At 32.0% G+C, this 12,002-nt stretch overlaps 1 protein-coding gene across 2 annotated transcripts in view; it reads right to left on the reverse strand.

Moving 5' to 3' along the window:
- LOC117118663 (divergent protein kinase domain 1B-like) overlaps positions 1-11,122 on the reverse strand; it is a 48,812-nt gene extending 37,690 nt beyond the window's left edge. Inside the window, exons 1-2 of one of the 2 annotated variants that reach the window (XM_033263331.1) lie at positions 11,031-11,122; positions 4,940-5,068 (exon numbers count right to left, since the gene is read on the reverse strand). In XM_033263331.1, the coding sequence (XP_033119222.1) occupies positions 4,940-4,999 (60 nt within the window). In that variant the 5' untranslated portion in view covers positions 5,000-5,068; positions 11,031-11,122. Of the gene's footprint in view, positions 1-4,939; positions 5,069-10,772; positions 10,985-11,030 lie in introns of those variants that run through there. The other variant, XM_033263332.1, reaches the window with a different exon arrangement.
- Between the last annotated feature and the right edge of the window lie 880 nt (positions 11,123-12,002).

Raw genomic sequence — 12,002 nt, forward strand, 5'->3', positions numbered from 1 at the left:
TGCTACCATTAACAATTTTTTAGTCCTTTTTTCTTGTTCATTTTACATTTTTTATAACTGATTGTAATACATCCAGTATAAGGACTTTCAAAAGAAAAAAAATGACAATAACAAGAGAAAATTTATAAAATCTCTCAAAAACATATTAAAAACCACATATCATATTGTGAGAATATAATGTGAGCCAATGACAATGTACTGTACCACTGGCAGTATTTAGGACAGATTTCTTAAATGGCTTTAATATTTCCCTCACTAAACACAAACCCAATGTTTGGAAAAATTATGCATTACTATTAAGGCATGAATAAATGACATCGGATTATCTGATTTTCTTTACAATGAATCATCGACAACGTTCATACGATACTAGTCTGTTCCTATAATTACCGTAGTAGCCTGTCTTATTGCCTTTAGTGTGATGTCCTAACTCTAGATACATCATGAAGCAGAATGTATCCAAGGCCAAAATTATAAACTTTTCTGATGCACTCCCACACTAATGTGACATGGTATTGAAGTTCAAAGCTATACTGGCCAGGGTGAATCAGACAACTTTTGTGCCCTGACAATCAGCTTATCAGTCTTTGATTGTGAATAGTTACAGGATGCAAGTGTTTTTGTTTGGCAATAATAAATAAGAATTAACAGAAAATTAAGTATACTATATAACAGTCCATATACAGTATATCATAAAGAGAGAATAAATTCATGGAGGACGTATTTTAGCAAATCATCCACCTCCACCACATAATTTGGTGCAGTGGGAACGGTTTGGTTACCCAACCTCGAGGTCGGGGTTTCAATCCCTCGCATTTCGTTTGTGTCCTTAGGCAAGGCGCTTTATCTACACTGTTTCTCTCCACCCAGGAGTATAAATGGGTACCTGGTAGGGTTAAATGCCAAAATGCGCTGATGTAGCTGCTGCAACTTTATGGAACAGTTTGTGTTCCATACTGTAGGCGTCTAATCCAATTACCGGCGGTAGTAATGTGAAGCGCTTAGAGGCCTTGTTGGCATTAAGCGCTATATAAATATAACATATTATTATTATTACCAAGAAAACAATCTGTTGCAACAAGCAACAACAGTCACATCAATTCATCTGATGGATGATAGAGAAGAGCTCAATTCATACTGAAGATTTTTTGGAAATTTAAACATGCAGATTACTCTTTTCAGTGACTGGTTATAAATGTATTGCTTAAAGGTTTGCATGGCGAAGAAATAATGTATGTTGAAGCTTGCGATACACCACGTAAGTAGTTCTGAAAAGAACTGTTGTTGTTGAGAAAGTCTTGACGTTTTGATTGAGATGCTTCAATCCTCTTCAGGAGAATAATATCTGCAGACACTCCAAACAGGGAAATACTTATATGTTTGGGTAGAGAGGCTGGATGGTGGCAAACATTATTCTCCTGAAGACGATTGAAGCATCTCAATCGAAACATCGAGACTTTCTCAACAACAACAGTTCTTTTCAGAACTACTTACGTAGTTATAAATGATGATGCAAGACAACAATTTATAAGAATTGATGCTGATAAGTGAAACATATCTCAGAGTCATATGCAACTAAATGCTGATGACTGTGTCACATAACCATGCGGGACAGTGTGTGTCAAACGTTCATGCATACTAATATTACAGCAACACAACAATAATAGGCCATTAGAATAGTGGTTTAGCAATTTAAAACAAAAACATACATTTAATGTAACGTGCAGTGTCCAAAATTGTATATGTTTTTACTAAGCTGGTTAAATTGCGCAAACAGGCAGTGCACAAGAACTACAGATTGTTTTGTTTTTCTTCAGAATGATTATACAATAAAATCAATGTTCCACTGAATAAAAACTATTCAAGCGATTATTATAAAGCACATGGAGATATTAAAATGGAGTCGAGACAATATGCATTTGAATAATAGTCTGTTAACAGACTAATTCAATAATTGATTTATTCCTTTTGACAAAAACAACATGCAGATGTTATGAACTTTGCTTGGGTTTCATGTCATGTCATCTGAAATGTGTTTTTTTTTTTAATTGAAAGTCTGGCAGCACCATAGTCATCATCATTCATTCTTGGTGGTCAATGTGTACAGCCTTGAGTAACATGTGGATACCACAATCAGGGCATTAAGTGACACAAATGCACGCTCTGTCATTCACCGGAAAAAATGGCCCCGGTAAAAATGGCCCCAAATGACAAGTAGGTAAAAATGGCCCCAATGAAAAAATTCAGTAATAGAAATGGTTTTTTTTTTTTAAATCTTCAAATATTTGAATACTGTAATAAGCAAGAATTGAATCAATAACAAATAGTTACACAACAGATGCAAATAATGTACTGGGAGATTATCAGAAAACAACGGCCATTGAAAATTTTTTGATAGACTTTGAAATAAGTTTTAAAAACGTTATTCCACTAACAAAGTAGAGGAATGACATACATACTATTACTTCAACTACCAAAATATGCAACTCGTAGATGACCACAAAATTCACTTTTGTTAAGTATCAAACGAAATAACTTTACATGTTATAAACAGTGCAAATAAACAGTTAAATGATGTAAACTGAGATACTATATTATATACATAGTTATGTAAATATGGCAATTATGCTAAGAATTAAAATGGTGTGTAATTGTGAGGGTAAAGTAATTATGGTAGGATTAAATGGTATTGCTAAATCCCAAAAACCTCCTAAAACACATTGTAGAAAACCAAACAATTCAATTGTGATTGACTCACTTGGTATATTAATAAGAAAATTAAATATTTATAAGAACCTACTTTTTGGTTAAAATGTTGATTTTTTGTTTTTGAAAAAATTTGCAAACACCACAATCCTCCAAACACACTGTGAACCCCATCCAAACCCTTTAATTACGATTGTAGAACTCTCTTTTTCTAAAAAAAAAAAAATAATAATTTGATGTTCATATAAACTCATTGTTTGTGGGGTTACCAATACCCGGATTGAATTTCTGGAAAATTGTGATTTCGCTTCCTTGAAATTGGCCACAAATAAATTATTTTAGTATTAATAAATGCATGATTTATATTGATTTATTGATTATGTTGTTGCTATTTTTTAACATCTAAATGGAAAAAAAAATAAAAAGTGTTATTCATGGCTTTTTTTTTTCTTTTGAATATTTTATCATTGAATATGTAATTTCTGCAAAAAGTAAAATGTAAATGGCAATTTATTTGATGTTAGATTTCTTTTAAAAACTAAATTATTTCAGTTTTAAAAAATGCATATAATGATTTTTTAAAAATCAGTTTTAATACAGAATTTTATTATTGGGGCCATTTTTACCTACCTGTCATTTGGGGCCATTTTTACCAGGGCCATTTTTACCGGGCCATTCTTAACGTACACCCTTCTCTGGTACAAGCCCACCGAGTTTGAAAACTAAATTGGGCCGATTTTGGGGGTGGGGGATGAGGCTTATACCAGAGGAAATCCTCTTTTCAATCAAAGGAATTTTTCTGCGCTGCTACATGCCTAATTCAAAGCCAATACTTGATTTTTATAGTTAATTTTAGTTGTTAATTGTTGCATGTGTACCACTTTTTCTTTAAGTTACGTATCGCTGAGTATTGTTAGCTAAGTCAGGTACTCATTCAAATCATACCCTTGATTCTTTTGGCTAGTACACTTACATAAAGTAGAAAATGGGCTTATATATGAGAATACAGCACTAATTTCTATTATCATGAATTTAATCATAACAAAATGTTAAAAATCAGTTTCTTAGGGGCTCCTTTAAACTCCTTAAGTACCATAAATCATCATACAGATTGAAACCTCTATGGACTAATGAATGGGAAACTAATAAAACAACTATAATAGCATAACTGGTCAAAACTAAACTAGTTCAAGCAAAACAAAACTTGGTTCAATAAAAATCTCAAGTCAAGTCTTAAAGTGGTGTTTTGCTTTACTCTGTTTACTAGTACGACTCACCATTATCATTTATCAAGATAATAAAAAAAAAGCGAATCATTCACAACATGCAGTGATATTTTTCTCTTTCAACAAAAACAAAAACATATTAAAGTGGTCAAACTAAACCATACCGATTCAACTGAACTGGTCTATCCAATATAATTTGATATTAAAATGAGATAAGAAATGGGCAGAGGAGTTAGAGGAATCCAAACAGACAGAAATAAACAGGAACATACTACTTGAGAAAGCAAATGGAAGGAAATGGTTTTGTGGGTTAAGTTTTTTTTTTTGTTTTGTTTGTTGGCCAGCCACAAGTACTATACTTTATTTGTTTAATGTAACCTAAGGCAAGTATGATTGTGGAAAGTTTATGGTTTATGGTTTTATATTTATATAGTGCCTTCCACGATCAAAACCGTCTCAAGGCGCTTGAAAAATATATGTGAATAATGTATGGAAATAAATTTGACCGGAAATAACCTATTAACTAACCAAACAGAATAACCGACAAAACAGATAAAAAATAGAATCACACATCATCACACCCTTTCACTGACAGACCAAGGCTGGTCAGCTATTGATTTCACAGGTGTCATAATGATGTGTGTAACTAAATATTGACCTATCGAGCAACGAAAATGAACGAATGTGAGTGGTCTATAGTGAGTTATAAAGATGAGTTTTCAATCGGCTTTTGAAAATCCCGGTTGAAGGTGCCTGGCATACATAATCGGGCAGGCTGTTCTAAAGCTTAGGGGCAGCAACTGCTATTAGCAACTGATATTACAGTATACAAAAGTATACTGTAATATCAGTCGCAATACCCACTACATACTGTACAAAATTATGATTTCAACCAATCGATAATCACATCGACTAATAATATCCAAGGTCAGTGAACCTGATATTTCTTTAATTTAACCAAATCAATTGCAGAATAATGAATCATATGTACGGGAGGCTCGACTTACCAATGAAAACATCTTGATTGGCCGAGGGACCATTTGCTTTTGTGGACTACCAATGCTCATTTACAATTTGCCTGCTCTTTTTTTATGGTGTCACGTAGATTAGACTTGCACTTAACAGAAACATTACATCTGGGAAAAAAAAGGAAATTTTCAATAAAAGATCGCTGAAACTTTACAGTACAGCGTGAACAAAAAGCTTTTATGAATAGTTCAATGCCATTTCATTTTGATCTTTTGAAACCATGTGTAAAGTAAACAAATATAACGCATTTATTTGAGCCAAAGAATAGTTTGTAATGCCGTAATAACCAAAGTAATAGCCATATTGTTATAGTGGCTAATGGGTATGCAGTCATTATATAATAGTACTCAACATTGCAGTCTCTTCAAACCATTTCTATTTGTAGCTCCATCACAGGTAGTAGTTTTAAACATCAACTCATTAATGATGTTTTCATCCATTTACACCAAGTGAAATTAAACATCCTGAGTTCTCTTTAATGTAAATATAAACCTAGTTTCATTAACAGACTCTGGATGGGAATGCTAGCCATTAATAACAGGTACAGTATACTTGCAAACTATCATGTAAAATTGTGAAAGCTACTTTAAGGACACCACCATATACATTAAAAAGGAATATCAAGGTACTGTATAAAGAGCAATGGATTAATAGATTAACTGGATCATAACACTAACTAATCCATAAATACACTGTAGGTATTTAGAGATGGTAATTCATTTTCATGTGTAGATATGGGTAGTGTATGCCCACTAATTAAGGACTAGAAAAAATATATGTTTAGTGTAAAGCAATATTTGGTGCTGGAAGCATTTTATAAAGATTGCTCTTCTATATTATTATATACATTTTTTAACCCTTTTTTACAATTTTAACATCTTAACACTCATTTAATATATTTTTGGTATGTTCAACTATATTATATTTTAAAATGTTAACATTTTGAACAAAATTTGCATACCTTTGTGTCATTGATTTTATTGATATTGGCTTTTTATCATATTCAGTTGTTTAATTATTGTTTCCTTTGTTTTTTGTCACAAGCAAAGTCAATTTTAAATTTGTATTTTTAATATGAGTTTGATAATAAAGAATATAATAAATAATAATAATAAATTACAATTACAAATGTATGCATAAAAAAACAAAAAAAAAAGGAAACATGGAGCATTAAGCTAAAATGGTTTTGTGTATGTGCAAAAACAAAAAAAAGAACACACAGTAATGTAAAAAAGCATACATTGTTTCCTGGTGTGGTCAACTCAACAGCCACTTCAACAGAGATAAGCTCTGGCAACAAACAATACAGAATAATTATTGAATCATATCTACCACAGAAATAATTTAAAGATTTGTGTTTACATTTACACAACTACAAAAGTTCTCCCTTGAATTAGAATACAATAGGAAAATTTACCAGTTCACTTTAAAAGCATACTTGCAAATCTTTGGAGTGTGACAGATTCTTTAGAAGTTAATGTACCTCTACATTGTTACTGTGCCTCAAATTATTAAAAATGGCAAAATACTGAAAAACGAAACCATTTGGGATACAACTCAGCATGCTAATACCATACTAATACAATATAAACACTTGAACTACAGTACAGTAAGCCAGCAGTTCTCAAGCTACAGTATACATCATTATAATACTGTAATCAAACATTTCTGCGAAGCTTTGGTAAAACATTACACCAATAATCAGTAGCAGTAAATCATTTACACAATATTCATAATGAAAATATTATACCAGCATTTTCATAATTAATAAATCATTAATTATTGTTATTCACAATTTAATGGAGTACAAGTACAATAACATTGTAGTCAATAAAAGAGGTTGTACATTATGCATAAAATCAACTCAATATTAATTCAATTACAGTAGAGACAGAAATTACTTAAAATACAGAGTTATGCTAATTTTTCAATTTGGTTTCACAAATAATGGCCTACTTTAAATAGATATTTGTGATATGACCATACTGTAGGTATGCAACTGGCACTGCCTAGTCTATAGTCACTGACCTTTACTATACTGGGTTGCTATTGTCAATGCGCATTCTTCTGTGCAATACCCACTTTATGGAATACTTATACCCATGAACATAAAAACATTTTCAAAAAAACGTCTGAAAGCCTAACTGTTCTCAGAAGCATGGCCAATTTAACTTTGTTGAGTGCCTTGGAACATTATTACTATGGATACCAGTGCTATATAAATTTGATTGATTTATTAATATTTGCACCTAGAAATTTGTTCTGAAGTACTTGCAGCATCTAAAAATCTCACTAATTCCAAAACTCCTGAACATGACTCTCTTAGCAACTTTATTGTCAAACTCTTTGTCCCAAATTGTTCTACAGTCTTGTCCAAGTTTTCCAGCATGTCTTTATATTTATGTTCGATTCCACATGATTGGAAAGAAGCAATTGTACGCACTTTTTTTATGTCCTCTGTATAACTATTGCCCAGTTTCAGTTACTTCTCCATTTTGTAAATTGTTTACAGTATAAAGGTCTGTTCTCATTTTACTCCAGTTATAAATCCTCTTCTTTCTAAATTCCAATTTGATTTCCATGCAAAGAGGTGTAAATTCGACTCTAATAACTACATTCTTCATCTTCACCATAAGGCTGCCAACGAAAAGCTATGTTCTGTTTTATTTTCTCTTGACATCAGACGCGCTTTTGATTCTGTGCCACATAAATTATTGTCTTTTAAAGTTAGCCCATTCATTTTTAATTAAACATTATTTTGTGTCCTGGATTAATAACTGGCTCAGTAATCGTTTTCAGTGTACATCTTACAAGGGTATTACCTCAACTAAATTGCCTATTGAAAGTGGAGTGGTCCAGGGAAGTACACTTACATATCTGTTTTTTTTTTTTTTACAATTTAATATCCCTTTGAAAAAAGACAAAAGTACTTTCTTCTTAAATTTATTTGCTAAATTGTCCAATCTTCTGATCATCTGCTTAACTTTTCCTTCCACCTGTCAGAACAATGGCCATGTCTCTTCGTAAAAACCATCAATCATCTCATCTCATTTAATTTAATTTCAAAATACAATTTAATTGGCCCATTAATTTTTATTTAATAATTGTGTTATCTTGTTTTTTATTGTATTTGTAAATAATTATTGTTGATGCGGATAATTGCCCTTGAAGGCATTCATAACTAATAAAACTGAATTGAATACTACTAATACTGGGGCAGACTAAAAAATAAGGCCTGCGTGGGGAGTATAACCGCCGCACAAAAATCTGTCCACGCATTTCAAGAAATAAGGGCTGATTTCCATGCAGTTTGCTGAAAATTATGACTTGGCCTATTTCCTAATTTATAACACAAACGAACGTATTTTATGAAGCAGTTATGATTACTTGCGAGTAGAGAACAGACGTCAACCGTGTTCTGATTGGCCAAACAGACACGTGAAATGAAAGGTCGAAGGAAGGCGACACATGTGCTGTGCTGTGCTGCTTGTTTGTTTTAACTGGTTTTGATATGAAACCACAGCACAGAAACTGTTCGAAAGCAACAATCATTCATTTAATTTATTTCACCAATTAAACATTACAAACAATAATACAAAAGGACAAGACAAACCTTGTCATGCCATAAAAAACATAACTTGTTTGTTTTACTGCAATGAACTTATCGTGTCAACATTAGTTCTTAAACTTATCACGATTTAACAATAAATAAATGGATTACTACTCTTTATTCGTATATTTTTTAACAAGTAAAAAAAATACACAGGAGAGGAAAAATAGTCTTTCCATGACGTGGTTGGTAGAGTACCTAGGCCTAAACGTTTTATGATGGGGTTGCAGATAGAGAAACATCTTCAACTTGGTGATTTAAAAATGATAAATAAAAAAATTTAAAATGATAAATAATCTAGGCCTATCGTACTATATCAACAAAAGCAATCTTTTAAAAATTAATTTATAAAATTAATTAAAATATTATTATTTTCGAAGTAAACATCGTAACTTCCAGTCTAAAGTGCATTTGATTTTAACATTGTTTATAATTCGCGCTATATATTCTCAATTAATATTATCATCATCATCATCATCATCATCATCATCATAAATAAAAAAATTTACAATGATAAATAATCTAGGCCTATCGTACTATATCAACAAAAGCAATCTTTTAAAAATGAATTTATAAAATTAATTAAAATATTATTTTTTTTGAAGGAAACATCGTAACTTCCAGTCTAAAGCACATTTGATTTTAACATTGTTTATAATTTGCGCTATATATTCTCAATTAATATTATTATTATTATTAATATTATCATCATCATCATCATCATCATTATTATATTATTGATGTTATTGTTGCCTGCAAATATTTTTTTAATCACAAAGTCGGAAGATTTTCTCTGCAACCCTATCATAACACGTTTAGGACTCCTGTGATTTATTTAACAGTGATACCCGGCCTCTATACAGGTTTGTGAAATATATATTGCTGTTGGACTACACGCACTCACCAACCCGTCACTACGTCATGGAAAGATTGTTTTTCCTCTGCTGTCCAGGGCCACCGAGAGTTGGGCAGGTGGAAAGGTCAAAGGCCACCGAGAGCGGGCAGGGGGAAAGGTCCCCGTGGCCCAAGCGTACCAGGGGGCCCATAGAAATTGAAGGTAGCATTTTTTTTTCAATATTTCTTTCAAAAATAATAATTACTATCATGTGCCCTCAAAAATGTCCCCTATGAACCCCTCCAAATTGACAGGGCCTCTAAAAAATTTTTTTGTACCTTCCACGCAGTTTACTGTTACAGTTTCCCCTCTTAGCAGCCCTGATGCTGTCTTATTCTTCTTAATTGTTCAAAAAAAATAACGATAAAGTTGTAATTTATATTGTTATTAATTAAATACGCGATAAGTCTAGAACTACTGTTGACACGATAATTAACTATTATACCGCTAAGACGGATGGGAAACGCCAATTGATTCGAGCCGAGAGAGGATGAAGTATAAGTTATAAGTTCATAAACATGTTATGCCTTTTTAATCTTGTTGCGTTCGAACCATAGAGATATAATAGCTCTATTGTTCGAACTGAGTTTCTGTGGTTGGTTTCCATATCAAACAAGCAGCACATGTGTTGCCCTTCGACCTGTCACTGTCACATGTTCGTTTGACCAATCATAACACGGTTGACGTCTGTTCTCTACTCGCAAGTGTTATGATTCTTGCACCTATCTTCCTGGCAATGTTCTATGCAAATTTGAACAAGGTTTTGATGTATTAGGCCCAATAAAAAATATTATTAGTTTATCATCCTCGCGCGCATGTCTTTTATGGTACTGGGGGAAAAAAAATTTTTGTTGAAAAAAAATTTTTTTTTTTTTTAAATTTTTGTGAAATTTTTTAAATTTTTTTCATTTATTTTTTTCATTTATTTTATTAATTAGTTAGTAGATTTTGTTTGCCTTATCTAAATCATGTTTTACATTAAATATCACTGCACCAGCAAACAACCCAAGGGTGATATGTGGCTTTAGCAAAATAAAAAATAAAATAAAACTAATGATAAATTAATAATATTTTTTATAGGGCCTTATCTGCATGATTAAACACTTTACATTACATGAGGCCTAGGTCTAGGGCCTAGGCTTAGTACATCTGGAGCAAACTTTAATATAATTACAGCAAGAATCTCTAAGATTTTAATTTTTATTTGTAAACCTAGCTAGTAAACCACTTACTGATTAATTAAAATAATGTGACTACGTCACTACGTGAGACTTGGCAACCATGCATGGCAGTAATAAATTATTACCTAGTTCACCTTCTGGGCCTAGGCCTAGTGATCACTTCCTGTTTGGAATGAATGACGTTTTCGCCACACACAGGCTTAGTTAGGGAGATGAAAAGCATGTCCTTAGGTAGGCCTAGTAGTACTGTCTTGAGGTCTATGCTGGGGCGAAGGAACTGTACCACAAGAACAACAAAAGAATGGCACACTTTAAATTAAGATTCTTTAGTTGAAGGTTACGTTACATATATTGACAGTTGACACAAAATAAATGAAACTTACCATTCTTCCTCGGCCTACCGAATTTGTCTCATTGTGTATTTTGCTGCCCTCAAACTTACAGTTACTTCTTAGTGACTGGATCCGTAAAGACTAAGAATAGCTGAAGTTTTGTTTGTCAATTAAGTTTCTTTTTTTTTTTTCATATTAAATGTCTTTATTCAAACATTTTAAACCAGTAGTAGTAGTGCAATACTTTAAAGAAGTCTAGCATATGTGATAGCGAAAAAATAATAAATAGTATTTTACTGTGTGAATAAAAACAATATTTACTTCTATACTAAATAATAAAACCATACATTTCCATCTGAAGGGAAATCCCCCTTTTTAAAAATAAACACTACCGTAAATCATATATACTTTAACAAAAATTGGGAGCAGTACGCTTTTGCTGCTCCCTGGCTCACCTAATTATTCTCATATATTTGTGAATTTCTGATTTGTAGTATTTGTTATGTTTTATATTATTATTTGTTTTGCCAGAATGAATAACAAAAATAAAAATAATTTTAACAAAAATTCGAATAAATCGTTTCTAAGAACGGGAATTATTTAATATATTATTTCCGAAATGAAATGAAATGATACAAAAATTAATAAAAACTTATCCCTTTTCTTGGGAATGAAAACTAATTCAAAGAGACAATATACCTGTGTTAGGCGCATGCATCGGGAGATATAATAATATTTTTTAACCTCCTTGGGTGCATGACGATAATGTGTTTGCAATTATGAGTTAAAATTAACTAAAATTATTATTTATTTATTTTTTTGTAATTCACTGGCGTATGTTTGCTGTTCTTAGTGTTTTCTCATTATACGTATAATCAGCTATACTGTCAAGGGACCCCTTTTGGAAAATCAAAAAAGAAAGAAATAAAAAGACATTATTGATCGCCCAAAACGTCTCAGAAGTTATTTCCGGGTGTCTAGAAAACAAAAATTTCCCGGGGGCATACGCGGACCCCCTATGGT

The sequence above is a fragment of the Anneissia japonica genome, unplaced genomic scaffold (assembly GCF_011630105.1).
Source record: "Anneissia japonica isolate Jap-2015-1 unplaced genomic scaffold, ASM1163010v1 scaffold376_len1572418_cov194, whole genome shotgun sequence".
Classification (NCBI taxonomy): Eukaryota; Metazoa; Echinodermata; class Crinoidea; order Comatulida; family Comatulidae; genus Anneissia; species Anneissia japonica.